A 17,716-nucleotide genomic window follows, 5' to 3' on the forward strand; every position below is an offset into this window, starting at 1 on the left:
ATTAGTGTTTACTGATTAGATTACAGGTGGATCCCAGAAAAAATTGACATAGGTTCCCCCTATAAATTCTAGTCAGCAAAGGCTAAACAGACAGCTGTGAGCTGATATTAATAGCCAGGGAAGGGGCCATGGATATTGCCCCCTCTAAGGATAATAACATCAGCCGTCAGCGGCCCCAGAAATGGCACATCAATAAGATGCACCAAATCTGGCACTTATCATCAGCTCTTCCCACTTGCCCTGGTGTGGTGGCAAGTGGGTTAATAGTGTTGGGGTTGATGTCAGTCTTGTATTGGCAGCTGACATTAAGCCCAGGGCTTAGTATTGGAGAGGCGTCTATAAGACGCTCCCATTACTAACCCCATAGTAAATTTTGAAATAAACACAAAGCAAGAATAAAATTCTTTATTTGTAAGAAAAGCCAACACCCTGTTTAACACATTTATTAAAAAATAAAAAACACAGTTATACTCACCTTAACGCCTTATCCATTGAAGCCAATGTCCCTTGTAAAAAAAACAAAAATAAAAAAGCAAACTTATACTCACCTTAATGAATAAATCCACTGAAGCCAATGTCCCCTGTAAAAAAACAAAAATAATAATCCATATCCCTCACCTGTCCAACAAGAAGATAACCCATACTATCCCACGCTGTAATCCATCTGTGTGACATGTGGTTTTTAAAATGAACAGTGGCATGATGCGACCGTTTATGAATTTTTCCCACGGTGCAAGCGGTGATCTCACTGAGGTCACCCCAGTCCATCAGCCCGCTCGCAGCAGCTCATTCTCCCATGGTTTTCAACATCATGCCACTGTTCATTTTGAAAGCCACATGTGACACAGATGGATTACAGTATGGGACCAGACTCTTCCTGTTTCTACATAGAGCAGAGAAAAGAGAAGAATTAGCTGGGTAAAAGGCAAAATGAGCAACTGTAAGTACACAGTGCTGCATAACATAATGATTGTAATATATAAAAGATAAAAACTTTGTTGGGAGTGCGTCTTTAATGATGTCTCCTGTGGATAGGCCATCAGTTGTTTAGTCCCGGACAATATTTTAAGCAAAATATTAACCCTACTATAGCATGTCTGGTTGTTACAGACTATAATATTTAATTAACAATGAACATCCCCTCTCAGATAAAACCTGGTCTATCAGCTAGAAGTCCAGATACTGAGTCCCCTGGTTATCAGCTGCTTGTGACAACCTCTAAATGAGGTGAAAGTGAAGTTCAAATATAAATCCACTGAATACTGAATATTATATTAGGAAAGTGCATTATGAACAATCTGCAAATGTAATATTATTATTGAAATGTTGGTCTTTGTCAACCTGACTGTGTGACTCCAATAATATCTTAGGTAGCTGCAAGGATTGATATACCATATGTGTAGGTAACATCTGATACTTTAAACCTTTCATTCATGACTTATGTTTCTAACCAATCAAGAAGGCAGTGGGATCCCTCATGAATACCTGTAGGTGTATTTAACATAATGAACAGTGAAGCATCGGGATCACTACCTGCTGACAGCTGTTTCTCTCCTGACTGACAAATGTGCCATGTTCTGTGTGAGGAAGCATCAGGGATTCTTATCCCCAGGGTCACCCTCTTATACCTTTACACGTCAGCAACTGTAAAGGTGTCTTTAAGACGAAGCTCGGATATTAACTGACAACCTTGGATATTGATCACAACGGTGTTCTTTTATCATCATCCTCATCATCATCATGAAGACCAACATACTTCATATAGTGGTGGCTTTGGTCATATGTCTACAAAACCAACATTTGGTGTGCGGTCAAGAGTGCAGGTTGATAGGAAAATTTGACCTCCATGGATTTGTAGAATCTAAAAACCATGAACTTATCATCGGCGGCATGTTTCCCTTCCACTTCAGGACCATATTGAGTAATGACACTGACATGGAAGAACCCAAATCCCCGAAATGTGAAGGGTAAGTCCAAGCTCTTGTCACTATTTAGCAGAGGGGTCATACAATAAATCAAAGATATCGATAAGGAGACCAGGCAGTAGCCCTTCTTTAAATTATCTAAAATATATAGAAATGTGTTTCATTTTAATGTAATAATGCTTTACCAGTTATTCACTAAGGTGCAGACACATGGGTGGGATTCAAGAAATGTTAAATAACTTTAATGATTTGAATGATTTAGAACGTGAATCTCACATTTAACCTCTTTGCTGATTAGTAGAGTTTGCATGGTTTGGTCAGGGATGCTACTGGTAAATAGCAACATCTTCAGGGAGATAAAGTAAACCTGTCAGCTGATACATTCGGCCAAACCATGGGCAGCATATATCAGCCACTGGCTGTGTATAGGCAGAGAATTTATCAGTCACTGTCAGAGGGTGGAGAGAAGCCTCCAGGGACCCTCCTGTACAACTAGTCACCCTGTGGCCCGGTGCCCGGCAGCTATTAAAAGTATGTTTTTCTCTGAAACACTGCAGTGTTTCTGAGACAAACATATATGGCTGTGATCACACAGTCAATGACTGATACATGCTGACCATGGTTTATGCAGCATGTATCAGCTGACGGGTTCCCTTTAATAGCTGACTTTCACATCTGCTGTCTAAGGGCAGAGACACACTGCCGTATTTCTTGTCCGAGGATCGCATCATAAACCTCGTACTGGCCAGCACCTCTCCTGACCTGAGCTTGGCAGCTGCATATAAATCCATTACGCTGTCATGCTCAGGTCAGGAGAGGTGCAGGTAAGTCCGTTCAGTACGATGCGATCATCGCACGAGTTATACGACAGTCTGTCTCTGTCCTTAGTCTAAGTTCTCACAATGAGTATTTGGTGTGTTTTTTTATGCTACAGATTCTCTGGTGCATTTCAGCACCAATTAACTAGGTTACTTGAATTTTTTTTTTTCCGTTTCAGTGCCTTTTATTTAACGTATGTTTTTATCACGTTTTCCAGCTGCAGATTTTGTCTCTTTTTGGTATTTCATGTTTTAAATAAAATAAATTTATTTTAAAAACTTCCTTTTTACTGAATTACTTAGCTTTGATAAAACTTAATTGATAAAATCTTGTGCAAATTGCATGCATTTAAACTGCATTCCCACTACAGAAAAGCACTGAAGACACGCATGTGTTTTTATCTGCAGATTTTCCGCGCTGTGAACATGAGATTTCTATAAATCTCATCCATCTTGTTGGAACTGTAATATGCTGTGTCTTTTGCGCATAAAAATAATCATGAGAAAAAAATGCATCAAATACTCATCATGGGAACTTAGCCTGATACTATTTAATGATAGAGACTATTAATTTTCCCTTCCCCTCCTCCACAAATTAAAGGGGGAATATATTTGCGATATATATATATATATATATATATATATATATATATGTACTATAGGTGTATAGATATATGTCTTGTCTATATATCTATAGTACATATTTATATATATATATATATATATATATATATATATATATATACATACATATATATAAGAATTGATGAGTCTGACACATTAAATTGATTACTATGGAATTATTAGGTGGCATTAAAGAAAATTGGACTAGCCGTGACTGCAACTTGAGGACGTGACCATGCAGCTCTGTATGTTTGTCCACATTGTGGGCTGAAGCGGTATTGACACTGAATGCATTTTTCTGGTCTGTATAACAGGCAAAAGTAGTGCATGCTACTATTTTTTTCCACCGATGGTCTGTGTAGAAAATCGTCCATGCTCACTGACACACTGACTATAATAGGTCAGTGTGGTCTCAGTGAGGGGTCCATGGCACACATGGACAGCACACAGACCGATTATACACAGTCGTCTAAATGAGCTCTAAATTAACGTAAAAGTCAAACAAGACTTCTATTATTTTATCCAGTCTTGAATTTGGTTGAAAATAAAATGCAACAAAAATGCTAAAAATTCTTTGAGAGATCAGAGCCATGTGCACAGAGTATGATCGAAAGTACATACATCTATGGGTCAATACTAAAGGGTCATAAAGGCTTTGTTAGACTTTGGAGTCCAATGAAGTATGCCACATTTTTTTTACCTTGCACTATGACAAAAAAAACTCTGTATGAGGCATATAGGGATACAGCAGGGATGTAAGGACATATTTCCATGCAACAGCCATTGGACATATGAGATGCAGTTGTTGCATTGTAGCCAAAATTCTGCATGGCCATATAACTCTCCACAAATTTCTAATTGATTGTTAAAAAACTGTTTGTAAATGTATTTTTTTTTATGTTGTGGTTTTTCAACTTTTCCTCTAAAATCTCATGTTTATTAACAACAATTAATTTACAATCAAAGCTATGGGTGGCTTGCATGGTCACAAGGGTTCTGAGTAGCAACTAGGTTGCATAGTAGCCACCCATTGGCAACTGAGTAGGACCATATCCAAAGTGGGTAATTCTTATAATCCTCATTTATAATATTTTTTTGCGTTTCTCATTAATTTGTGTTTCTCTATGTGCTTTGTCTCCACTGCTGTTCCCATTTGTATTATGAGCCTATTCACCTTGTTGATTTTAAGGGATTAAAGGCCGCTGTACGGGGCAGTGCTACCAAACCCTGCCAGAGTAGTTAGCGACTGTGAGGCATAGGTGGTATGTACCAAGGCTTATGCATCAGTTTTTTGTGTCAAACATTAGCACTTTTTGTGACTTTATGCTAGTGGAAAGACTGAGGGACATTAAGGACTGAGGGACATGCATAAACGCCAATGAAAATACTTCAGGAAAAACACTATTTTCCTGAAGCGTCTTCTGCTTCAAAAACTCAGCAATTACACCGGCATCTAAATGACGCCATGTGCACATACCCTAAGAGCTATTGCCTGGTCAATATGGACATTGACTGTGCCAGGCCTTGGCATTTATATTTCCAATTTTGTCACATCTAAGGCCTACATTACGACTATAGAACTTCATGTAGGTCATCTCAACCGAACTTAGATTGCCATACATTTCAGTGGTGATGTAAGTTTGGTTCAGTAGAATAATATGGGTTCAGAGATTACAACCCCAATTAGGATTTTAGAATTACAGATATCTACCAGGAAATACAATGGATCAGGAGAATACCCTCGAACACCTCTACTAGGCTCTCTCTACTAGGCTCTTACTCGATTGGCAGCCAAGCCCGTCTTTCTGGTTTCTGCTCTCCTCAAAGACTGTAAATGGGCTTATAGATGTCCTACTGAGCTTTTCTTCAGACTCTGAGGTGAGCAGCTCCCAACTGAACGCTCCTGCCCATTTGGTTTTACTATTGACTTTGCACATTTTCCCCCTCCTTTAAAAACTTTTGACAGGTCACTATGACCACTATGTGCAGTTTAACAACTCCGACCCCACTGCAAATCTGTATCTGTGTGTAAAATCATGTATCATATTGTATCAGGGTCATATGTCATACACTATACATCATATGTATCATACACTATAGGATTACAGCATGGACAGACGCAAAGAGAACAGGGCCCCTGAGCAAGAACAATATTTGGGCCTTTCATAGGTCATCGTAATGCACAATTCCATCTGCTTTCATTATGTAAGCGGGCCCCTTAACTCTTGTGCCCCTGTGCAACCACAAGTTCATGTGTAAAGAAATTAGGCCTTATAAACTTTAAAACCTAAGAAAAAATAGACCCATAAAATTTTACTTATATTATTATTTTAAAAGTATATCGGACTCATAATTCTAAAACTCATAACAGACAGAAATACTATAGGGTATACAGGGAATATAGTCAGAACTAATCTTGCTTTTTGCCAGGCAGTGTTACATATGGACCTGTCAAGTCCCTAATCATCCCTTTATCTCTCCCTGCCTGGCAGCAGAGGTTGGCACCCTAATTTTTGTGAAGTGGCACCCCCGCTCACCATCGGTGTCCCTGGTAACCCTAGTAAAACCCTATCTAAATTCAAAAAGACACAGTACAGATAGTGAAAGAATGGAAAAAGTATGCATATGTAAGTCAGAATTCACTTGACATAGTTGAAGACATATGTTGTACAGCTGTGTCAGTATTATCAAATCCAGAGCATATATCAATAAAATGTAACTGCGAAAGGGCTCTCTTACCTTGGTACAATCTCCAAGGGACAGAACAAGACTCCTACAATGGGGCAGTTACCATAAATAGAACAATTTCCAGCTGTCAATTGACCAACATTTATCAGTCTTTCAAAACGTTATTGCTCCTCTGGTCCAATCCCAAGGGGAAAAAAAGACATGCTCTAGATCTACATATACATTACTTGAGAAATAGCTCTGTATGTCTCATTAAGGCCACGGCCCCACTATCGGTATTTGGTCAGTATTCGGTCGGTATTTTTTCTCAGGAGTGAGAGCCAACACCAGGAGTGGGTGATAAATGCAGAATTGGTGACTTGTTTCTATTATACCTTTTCTCTGATTGTTCCTCACCTAGTTTTGGCTTCTACTCCTGAGAAAAAATACTGACCGAATACTGACCAAATACTGATAGTGGGGCCATCACCTTACTCAGAGCTACAGCCCGCCTGCCCCAGTCCAGAGTTGTCCATCAATAAGACTAGAAAAAATAAAGACACTTATCATTAGTACTTCCTACACTTTTCCCCCTGCGTCACTCAGGATTCATCAGGGGACCGGTGGGAGACATCAATCTCTCCCCATGTCCCCGGAAAAAGTGCTGTGTGCAACTGCACAGGTAGCATCAATGGTATGTCCACCCTGGGATTGCAGCATATCCATTTTAAAAGTGGTATATTGCTATGTCTGCAGTGATTACATTATGGTGTAATTTTTATGAAACTTCATATCTCCCTGCACTACATTTTTATGTTATTCTTTACAACCTCTGCATCCAATATTACCCTTGGTATGCAAACACCATGAAATATTTTATCATCACATTTAACCACCATGGTTCATAATGTCTAGTGATGAGCGAGCACTAAAATGCTCGGGTCGAGCACATTGGAATACTCAGGTGCTCGACCCGAGCAACGAGCCCAATGTAAGTCTATGGGAAACTCGAGCATTTTTCAGGCGGCTCCCCCCTTGGCGGTCTGCAGAGGGCATAAAAATTGCCCAAATTGATGGGAACAGTGCTCAAATAACATGGGGACAGCATAAGGAAGATCCCTGGAAGCATTTCTGACTCCCAGGTCACTTCTGTCAACAATGTTGTTAGAGGTATTACGCCACTTTTATGGACTCACAATAAAACATACCAAAACGAAACCAAAATGGATTTTCCTGGGAAATACGTTAAGGAACATTCTTTCCAGGGTAATGACTTGTATATAAAGCAAAATAAATAACCAAAAACAAAAATGCTCCTCCACACCTTGGGCTATGTTCACACGTAGCGTTTTTGATGCGTTTTTTCACTTTTGCATTGCTTTCAACCGTGACAAATGCATTCACCAGGAAATGTCATTTTAACATTTTACAACCTCATCTGGCCATGTGGTGTGTGAGATATCATCAGACACATCGTGTTTCATTTATGAAGGAGGGACTCTGAAAGTCACAAAGTCTATTTTTATAGGGCCATCAGGCAGCCTTTACTATTCTTAAAGGGCCAGCAGTCGGCCCTCACTATTCTTAGAGAGCAATCAGCCGGCTATGTTTTATTGTTCCCATTACTAAAGAGTGGGTCTCCTATACTGTTATTGTGTATGCAGTGAGTGGCAGGGCTGCCCAAAATTTGGACACACCCCAATACCCCTTTGAAAATTTGGACACACCCCATTACCCATTTGAAGAGACTTAGAGGAGGGCCTCCTGAAAACAATGTTCTCATTATTAGGAAGTGGGTCTCCGATTGTGTTTGCCTATACAGTGAATGCAAGGGCTGCCAAAAATTTGGAGGCACTCCAATGCCTCTTGGAAGAGACGTAGAGGGCCTCATAAAAAATGTTCCCATTATTAGGAAGTGGGTCTCCCATTGTGTTTGCCTATGCAGTTTATGAAAGGGATGCCAAAAATTTGGAGGCACTTCAATGCCTCTTGGAAGAGACGTAGAGGGCCTCATGAAAAAATGTTCCCATTATTAGGAAGTGGGTCTCCCATAGTGTTGACCTATGCAGTGAATGCAAGGGCTGCCAAAAATTGGAAGGCACTCCAATTCCCCTTGGAAGAAAGGAGCGGACCTCCTATACTTGTAATGTCCATGCACTAAGTGTATGGGCTGACAAGCATTTACCCCTGGGGGGTATACATGAACATACTGTATAAAATTTTTTTTTACGGGCATCATGTACACCCTTTAAAAAAATTATGTGGGCGCTGCATCACGGACCATGGTCACCCTGGTGATATGGTGGTGGAGGATGATGAGAAGGAGGAGGACAAGAGCAAATAGCCAAAATCAGGAAGCGTATACCCATGTGTGGGTGTTAAAAAGTGCATGGGAATACACTTCCGAAGAAAAGACACTAGATTTGAATTTATGTTACGCTGCTATCATTCGGTGGTATTGAGAAGTCTGGCCCAACCCAGCCCTTGTTCATTTTTATAAGAATCAGCCTGTCAGCATTTTCAGTTATAATTCCACCAGCGGCACTAAAAACCCGCTCTGATAAAACGCAGGGCAGGCCAGGACCTCCAAGGCATAGAGAGCCAGTTCATTCCACATATCCAGTTTGGATACCCAATAATTATAAGGCACAGAGGAATCACGGAGGACGTTGGTATGGCCGGCAAGGTACTCCCTCAGCATCTTCCCTGGTGGAGTCTGAACTGAATACTGACGGCCTTGTTGATGCTGGTACTCAACAACTGCCCTCTTCTGCTCACAAATCCTTCCCAACATCTGCAGTGTGGAGTTCCAATGCGTGGGGACATCACACACCAGTCTGTGAGCCGGAAGCTGCAAACGCTGCAAGGGCGGCAGAAGCTGTAGGTGACTTTCTAAAATGGGCACACAGGCGGAGTGCTTTAACAAGCAGTTCCGGCAGCTCCGGGTTGGATTTGAGAAACCGCTGAACTACGAGGTTAAGCACATGGGCCTGGCATGGTACGTGTGTAAATTCGCCTCGCCTGAGAGCCACCACCAGGTTTCGGCCATTGTCACACACGATCATGGCTGTAGGTTCAGCGGTGTGAGCCACAGATCTGCCTGCTCTTTCAGAGCTGTCCACAATTCTTCAGCATTGTGTGGTTTGTCACCTAAGCATATTAGCTTCAGCACTGCCTGTTGCCGCTTGGCCGAGGCACTGCTGCAGTGCTTACAGCTTGTGACTGATGTGGTCATTTCGGAGATGGGGGCTGAAGAGGAGGAAGCTGAGGAGGATGAGGTGCAGGAGTTGTAGACCGTGGGGGCAACCCTGATTGACCTAAGGCCCGCAATCCTTGGCGTCGGGAGGATGTGTTCCGTCCTAATGTCCGACTGGGTCCCGGCTTCCACTATGTTAATCCAGTGTGCCGTCAGCGAGATGTACCGTCCCTGCCCACAAGCACTTGTCCACTTGTCCGAGTTTAGGTGGACTTTCCCGGTAACTGCATTGTTGAGGGCACGGCTAATGTTTTTGGACACCTGCTTGTGTAATGAGGGGATGGCACACCAGGAGAAATAGTTGCGGCTGGGGGTCGAGTACCGAGGGACGGCCGCTGCCATCAGGTTGCAGAATACTTCCGTCTCCATGAGCCTAAAAAGCAATATTTCGAGCGCAAGCAGTCGTGAAATATGAGAATTTAGTAGTGTGGCCTGTGGGACGTTGGCTGCGTATTTGCACTTGCGTTCCAAGGACTGGGGTATGGAGAACTGAACTCTGCTCTGGGACAAGGACGTGGACATGCTTCCTGATGCTGCTACTTGAGAATGTGCAACGACAGGTGCAGGGCAGGAGGCATCTTCACATGCACCATGGACAGGGGATTGGCTTGCATGCACAACAGCGGAAGAAGCAATGGTGCCACCCGCAGACACTGTTCCTGGATCCTGGGGTTCGGCCCAAAAAGTCAGGTGCTTTGCTGCCATGTGCCTGATCATGCTGGTGGTGGTCAGGCTGGTAGTTTTGCCTCCCCTGCTGATGCTGGCCTGGCAGGTGGTGCACATGGCCTTTTTGGCATTATTGGCAGAGGCTTTAAAAAACAACCAGACTCGGGAAGATCTAACAGTTGTACTGGCAACTTCCTTCGTGTTGGTGTTACGGGGAACGGTTGCCTGCCTTCTGTCTGCGGCCACCACACTGCTTCTTCCTGCCTGTTGGGGTGCTCTGCCTCCCTCCCACTGTGTGCTGCTGTCCTCGCTCTGCATGTCCTCCTGCCAGGTTGGGTCAGTTACTATATCATCCAGCACCTCATCTTCCACTTCGGCACCCTGGTCCTCCTCCTGACATTTTGGCAATTGTGTCTCATCATCGTCCACCTCTTGTGACACTTTCCCACCGTCGCCTTCATGTGACCGTGGCTGCTCAAATATTTGGGCATCGCAACATGCGATCTCCTCTTGCCCCACTTCAAGTGGACCGAGCGAGAGGCCCGAATCTATAAATGGAAAAGTGATCAGCTATTCAGAGTGTCCAAGTGTGGGATCATTTGTCTCCAGGCACTTGGCATGGTGGGAGGAAGGAGGATCAAGGTGAGGAATATGAGGTCCAGACTCACGGCTACTGAGACTTGACCGTGTGGAAGACAGGCTGGTGGTGGTGGTGGTGACTAAGTGACTGGAAGCATTATCCGCTATCTAACCAACAACCTTTTGACACTGCTCTGGGTTCAATAGTGGTGTGCTGCGGTCCCCTAGGAATTGGGACAGGAAGGTCAGGCGAGAAGATGTGGGTGTTTGTTGTGGCACAATTTCAGCTTGCCCATGGCCTTGTCCTCGGCCTCTGCATGCATCACCATCACCATCAAGACCAGTTCCCCGTCCCTTGCCACGTGCCTTGCCCATTTTAAATGGAGGACAATATCTTCCACGCTTAGTACAAATGACTGAATTTGGAGCGAACTTATATGTGATCCGTGTGACGGAGAAACCACAGTTTTAAATACCTGGCCTGTAGGTAACTATTTTGAACATAAAACTGGTGTCAATTGCTTCACTGACACACTGAAACAAATTTTTAATGGAGGTTAGAAATGGCAGTATTTTCTGAAAACGTATATGTGATCCGTGTGATGGAGAAAACACAGTTTTAAATACCTGGCCTGTAGGTAACTATTTTGAACATAAAACTGGTGTCAATTGCTTCACTGACACACTGAAACAAATTTTTAATGGAGGTTAGAAATGGCAGTATTTTCTGAAAACGTATATGTGATCCGTGTGATGGAGAAAACACAGTTTTAAATACCTGGCCTGTAGGTAACTATTTTGAACAGCAAACTGGTGTCAATTGCTTCACTGACACACTGAAACAAATTTTTAATGGAGGTTAGAAATGTCAGTATTTTCTGAAAACCTATATGTGATCCGTGTGACGGAGAAAACACAGTTTTAAATAGCTGGATTTTTAGTCCTGTAATATGGAAAGGACCTGGCTGTATTCAACAGTGCCAGCAAGCAAATGGTGCAGAAAAACGGTGTTCTCTGGATTGCTTTTTAAGCAGATAATGAGGATTAAGATCCAAAAAAAAGTATTACTGGCCCCTGAGACCTGGGCCTTTGTCTAGAAATATCTAACAGCAGCAGGAGGCAGAATTGGAATGGAGCCTCTTGTGCTATATGCACTGCAGTCTGCTATATACACTGCCTGCCTATATACACTGCCTGCCTGATATCTCTGCAGATGGATTAGTCCTCAGAAGGACTGTTTGTTGAGATGGATATGTGTAATGTCCGGTTTTTCTCCCTATACTACCTAATACACAACCAAATCTCTCCCTAGCTCAGCAGTAGCTTTCCCTACTCTGCCTGATTCCGGAGTGACTGTGACGAGCACAGCGGCGCCAGGTCTGATATAGACCTGATGACGCTGTGCGGCCAGCCAATCACTGTAATGCCACAATCACCATGGCTGTGGCATTACAATGAGTGGCAGGCAATCCCTGCATGTTGATTGGCGCTCTAAAGAGCGCCAAACATGCAGGGAGGGGACCCGAGCATACGCCCTAGCATCTCGCTAGTACTCGGCGAGCTCCGAGCATCTCGAGTACTGAGATGCTCGGGTGAGTACCGAGTACTTGCGAGTATGCTCGCTCATCACTAATGATGTCAGATCTACCCTCAGTAGTGTGATACGAACCTCATACAGCATGGAATTAGAATGTACAAACTATCAGGAGCCATGAGCAGGTGCCACAAACTGCAATGCTAGCTTGAGTATGGCCATAAATTGACAGTTTCTTCTTTATTAGCATAGATTGAAGTTTATAATTACTATTCGATTTGCATGAAAGAAAAGTATATTGGACCAGATGGTTAAATATGTTAAGTGTTATTGACAGGCAGAGTAACAGCAGCGACAGCTGTGATAATCAGGTGAGATTTGATCCTAATAACCTCAGCTCTATAATCAGGAAGGATAACCCTCAATTAAAGCGGTGGGATTCGACACTTCCACCATCCTTGTCTATAAAAAGTCTACCATATTCTTCATCCCTGAACGTAATTCAGGTGAGCCAATTTTGTATGAGACACATGTTGTGATATCAGTTACAAATTCAATATTTCATCAATTAAAGGGGTTTCCCATAAAATATATTTATCTTCTAAACAGAAAATAGGTAAAAAATGTTAGATTGCTGGGATTCCCACTAATCACTAGAATTACACTAGAATTAGAAAAACTAGCTCAGTACCCCTGCATGCTCCATTCAATGTCTGTAATGCTAATGGAATCATCTAATGGTCCAAGCAATCAGATACAGGCTCCTACCACAGCAATTATAGGTTTTATAATAATATTATTATTATTTATTATTATGGCGCTTTACATGTGAAAAGGGGTATACATAAAATAACAATTAGAATAATCTTGAACAAAACGTGACCGCAACTGGTACAGGAGGAGCGAGGACCCTGCCCACGAGGGGTCACAGTCTACAAGGGATGGGTGAGGATACAGTAGGTGAGGGTGACTCGCCCCCTGGGCCGTGGGGCACTCGGATCCGGGCAATAGGGGAACGATGGGAGTAGTAGTGGCAACCCGGTTCCGTGGCTCAGGGTGGTCAGGCCAGTGGTAGTCCGTTATGTGCTGTTGATTATGTCCGACTACGCCACCCGTGGATTTGCGGTCATTAGGAACCGCCGCTGCAAGGCAGACCGCTGGGGCTGATGATGTATGCAGCTGGTATGGTGTGACTCCCCACGGGAAGAGTGCGGCCCCAGGGCAGTATAATGGATGGTGGGAGTGATGGTGGTGAGAGTCCCAGTACCGGTAGTGCTGGAGGCGCGAAGGAGCACACAGACAACAGGTTGCAGTCCAGGGTCTTTACTCAAACAGGTAAACTGACCCATAAACAGTCCCGGCTAGGAGGGGACCTGGATGTCTGAGAGCAATTGGGAGATTGGCCCTGGTCAGGGTGAGGGTGTAGACCTACCGTGCTTTCTGCGCTCCTTCTGACTATCTCCTCCTTATAGGATAACAGCCCACATTTCCGAGCTTTCCGTGTATTCTCGCCTGTATGGCCTGCGACGTGGGTTCCTTTCTGCTCCCAGCCTTGTACGGCTTTACTGGTCCCTTCGGTTGTGGCAGGGCTTCCAGGCTTCTTAGGCCAAGGAATATACAGTCCCCTGCGAACTGGTTATCTGCTGGAGGATGTAGAATCCTCCCAGCCTCAGACACCAAAGTCTGGTAAAGTATGTCTTTTATCTGCCAAGACAGGCTCTCTTCGCCTCTTGTCTCTGGCTTCTGTCTCTCCTCCTGCCACACTTCCTCTTAGGTGCAATACAACTTTCTGTCCCTGCTCTGCTCTGGGACACGTCTCAGTCCTGAGACAGGCCATCAAGTTCTCCCTAACCCTGCCCCCAGCGCCAGCTTTTATAGGGGCAGCCTGCTCCCCCTACTGGCCTGAGACAGGAGGCATTGCATGCTAATGTTCCCCTGACTAGAGAACCTCCCCCTTGCTCTCAGACACAGCTTTATTACATTTTGTGGCATCCAGGCCAGGGTGACACATTCCCCCCTAGTGAAATTTAGTACTCCGGGACTAAACAATAAACAAAGACAATATGCATACCATAAAACATTAGTATACAAGTGACGCACAGATTGAGTTCTTAAGGTCACAGTGTGGTCTGTGACCGGGTGTCCATATCACCAGCACAATGGGGAGCCTTAACCAGGTGGGGGTCTGTCCTACCCCAAGTCCTTCACAGTCTTAGTTCATTCCTGGGTTAGGCTCCGAACGCAGTCCATACAAGATTCCGGTTATAAAAAGTCCATAACCTGTGAGTCCTTACGGTAGCTGCAAGAAACTGAAACACAGAATTACCAAACATGCATGTAACTTGGCAAACATTTCAACATTTGGCAACAGGATTATTTACAATTAGTGCATCCTATATTCTCCAGTGAGCGGGTATCTGCCCCTTTGTGCTCCTGGTTGATCTACGTAGCCCACTGTCTGGTGGTGGACCAACCTGGCTTTCCCCACTAGCGTTAGGGGTACAGCTACCAGCTGGGTGTACAGGTAGGGCAGGCAGCTGTCTGCGGGTCCTTTGGCTTACCGCAGGCATGGCAGGCTCACTGTCAGCAGAGGGTTGACTCTCCTGGGCTGCTGGTAAAGGCTCTTCCGCCTCTGGAACCGCTTGTTCCTCTTCACCTTCCGGCTCTGGTGTTGGTTGTTGCTGGGCCGGTTGCAGGAAATGCAGGACGGGTACCACTATGGCATCATTTATGCGAGTCCAGGACTGAGGGAACTCTCCGAGAACGGTGCTGATCATTTCTTCCTTGTCCTCTGCGGGTTCAAGGTCACTCTGATCCTCTTCTGCACTACGGAGTTGCTCGGGGCACCTTTTGAGGTGGTCTCTGGAGATGGTACTAGTGGTTTCTCCTCCGTCCTTGGTGATCACGCACACCTTCGGGTTGTCGTGATCAGACTGCAGTACGGTGTAGGGTTCCCTTTCCCACTGGTCGTCCAACTTATGTAGCCTTCTTTTTCGCTTTAGGACTTGCTCACCAGGTTCTAGGGGACCAGCAGGGGCGTGTTGGTTGAAGAGTCTTTCTTGCCTTTCTCTCACCTGGGCCAGGCTCCTCTCCACACTCTCCTGTACCTTCTTGTACTGCAGTTGCCTTTCCGTATCCCAGTCCGCATCCGGGGAGGTGTCCTCAGGTGTTAGGACTCCCATCTCCAGGTCTACGGGCAGCTTACCTGGTCTGGCTCGCATCAGGTAAGCCGGGGTGCAGTTGGTAGCATTCACCGGGATATGATTGTATAAGTCTATCAGGTCCGGCAGTTTTTCTGGCCACAGGCTGCGTTCCTCCAGGGGCAACGTCTTCAGGAGATCAATGACTATATTGTTCATCTTCTCACACATCCCGTTGGTTTGGGGGTGGTAAGGCGTTGTACGAATCTTCTTACAGCCATAGAGGTTGCAGAACTCCTGGAAGATTTCAGCCTCGAACGCTGGACCCTGGTCTGTCAGGACCTGTTCCGGATACCCGTGTGGACGGCAGAAGTATCGCTGGAAGGCTCTGGCCGCTGTTTGGGCTGTCAAGTCCTTTACCGGGACCACCACGAGAAAACGGGAATAGTGGTCCACGATTGTCAGGGCGTAGATGTACCCTGACCGGCTTGGAGCCAACTTGACGTGGTCTAGAGCTACCAGCTCAAGAGGCTGCGTGGTGACGATGGGCCTCAAGGGTGTCTTCTGGCTGGTGCGGTCCTTCCTCCTTAGGTGACAAGGGCCACAGTCTCTGCACCACTTTTCTACAGCTCCTCTCATGCCGACCCAAAAGAACCTTCCTCTTAGCAGGAACTCCAGTTTCTTCCAACCGAAGTGTCCCGCTCTGTCATGGTGAGCTCCCAGGACCATAGCTGCATCCCGCCTTGGAACCACGACTTGCCAGGTCAGCTCGTGCGTCCGGTGGTTGACAATCCTTCTGCACAACTTGCCTTCGTAGAGGAACAGTTTGCTCTTCTCCTTCCACAGCTGCTTGGCTTCCTCTGGAGCATCCGGATCCATGCGAGCGTCTTCCTGGGTCAGCAGTTCTTTCACCAGATGGATGGCAGGGTCACTATCTTGGGTCTCGGCCCAGCTGTGGTGAGGTAGGGGATTGATCATCACGGTTGTTAGATCCTCCTCTTTCACGCGGTGGGAGTATTGAGCGGCTCCATGCCGGTGAAACGCGGGGAGTTCTACCTCCTCCAGCTCTTCTGGGTCTTCGTCACCTTCAGGTAAGTGAGGCATCCTTGACAGGGCGTCTGCGTTGGCATTGGTTTTGCCGGCCCGGTACTTGATCACGAAGTCATAGTTGGAGAGACGGGCCATCCACCGCTGTTCTAGGGCACCCAGTCTTGCATTGTCCAAGTGTGTCAACGGGTTGTTGTCCGTGTACACTGTGAACTTTGCGGAGGCCAGGTAATGCTTGAAGCGTTCCGTCACGGCCCATACCACCGCCAAGAATTCTAGCTTGAAGGAGCTGTAATTCTCCGGGTTCCTCTCGGTGGGCCTCAGCTTCCGGCTGGCGTATGCGATCACCCGTTCTCTGCCCTGTTGGTTTTGGGACAGTACGGCTCCCAGTCCCACATTACTGGCGTCTGTGTGAAGGATAAAAGGCTGGCCATAATCAGGGTAGGCCAGGATCTCATCCCCCGTGAGGGCCATCTTCAACTGGCGGAAGGACTCCTCTTCCGGTTTATCCCACTTGAAGGGTGGCTTTTGACTCCTGGACTTAGACTGTCCGATCAGGAGGTCCTGCATAGGAGCTGCCATCTTAGTGAACCCGGGGATGAACCTTCGGTAGTAGTCTACCAAACCGAGAAACTGTCTCACCTCCTTGATGTTGGAGGGGCTTGGCCAGCTCTTGATTGCCGTGACCTTGTCAGGGTCGGGGGCTACTCCTTCCGCACTTACCACATGCCCTAGGTACTGGACCTTTGGTTTCAGCAGGTGACACTTCGATGGTTTCACCTTCAGGCCATAGCCTGCCAGGGCTTCGAACACCTCGGCCAGGTGCTTTAGGTGGTCCTCGTAGGTTTTCGAATAGACAATCACGTCGTCCAGGTAAAGGAGGACCGTCTCGAAGTTTCGGTGCCCTAGACAGCATTCCATCAGCCGCTGGAAGGTCCCTGGTGCGTTGCAGAGCCCGAAGGGCATACAGTTGAACTCACTCAGTCCCATCGGGGTGGTGAAGGCGGTCTTCTCCTTGTCAGCCTCTGCCACAGGAACCTGCCAGTACCCGCTAGTAAGGTCCAAAGTAGAAAAGAAGTTAGCTGATTTTAGTGCGGCTAAAGACTCCTCTATTCTAGGCAGCGGATATGCGTCTTTGTGGGTGATACGGTTGATTTGTCTATAGTCGACTCACATTCTCATGGTGCCGTCTTTCTTTTTCACCAGAACCAAGGGGGCTGCCCAGGGGCTACAGCTATCTCTAATGACCCCAGCTTCTTTCATCTCTCTTAGCATGCTCTTTGCGTTCTGATAATGTGCAGGGGGTACAGGTCGGTGTCTTTCTTTTATTGGTGGGTGGCTCCCTGTGGGGATGTGGTGTTCTATCCCTTTTACTCTGCCGAAGTCTAGCGGGTGCTTACTAAAGACTCTCTCGTACTCCTGTACCACCCGGTAGACTCCTTGTTTTTGGTGCAGGGAAG

General features: G+C 45.6%; 1 protein-coding gene across 1 annotated transcript in view; it reads left to right on the plus strand.

Moving 5' to 3' along the window:
* Positions 1 to 1,740: 1,740 nt before the first annotated feature.
* LOC141258519 (vomeronasal type-2 receptor 1-like) overlaps positions 1,741 to 17,716 on the plus strand; it is a 157,635-nt gene continuing 141,659 nt past the window's right edge. Inside the window, exons 1-2 of the mRNA XM_073673505.1 lie at positions 1,741 to 1,967; positions 12,407 to 12,575. Coding sequence (XP_073529606.1) covers positions 1,741 to 1,967; positions 12,407 to 12,575 — 396 coding nt within the window. The remainder of the gene's footprint in view (positions 1,968 to 12,406; positions 12,576 to 17,716) is intronic.

The sequence above is a fragment of the Phyllobates terribilis genome, unplaced genomic scaffold (genome assembly GCF_046119375.1).
Source record: "Phyllobates terribilis strain yellow unplaced genomic scaffold, ASM4611937v1 Scaffold_3__8_contigs__length_932513732, whole genome shotgun sequence".
Lineage (NCBI taxonomy): Eukaryota > Metazoa > Chordata > Amphibia > Anura > Dendrobatidae > Phyllobates > Phyllobates terribilis.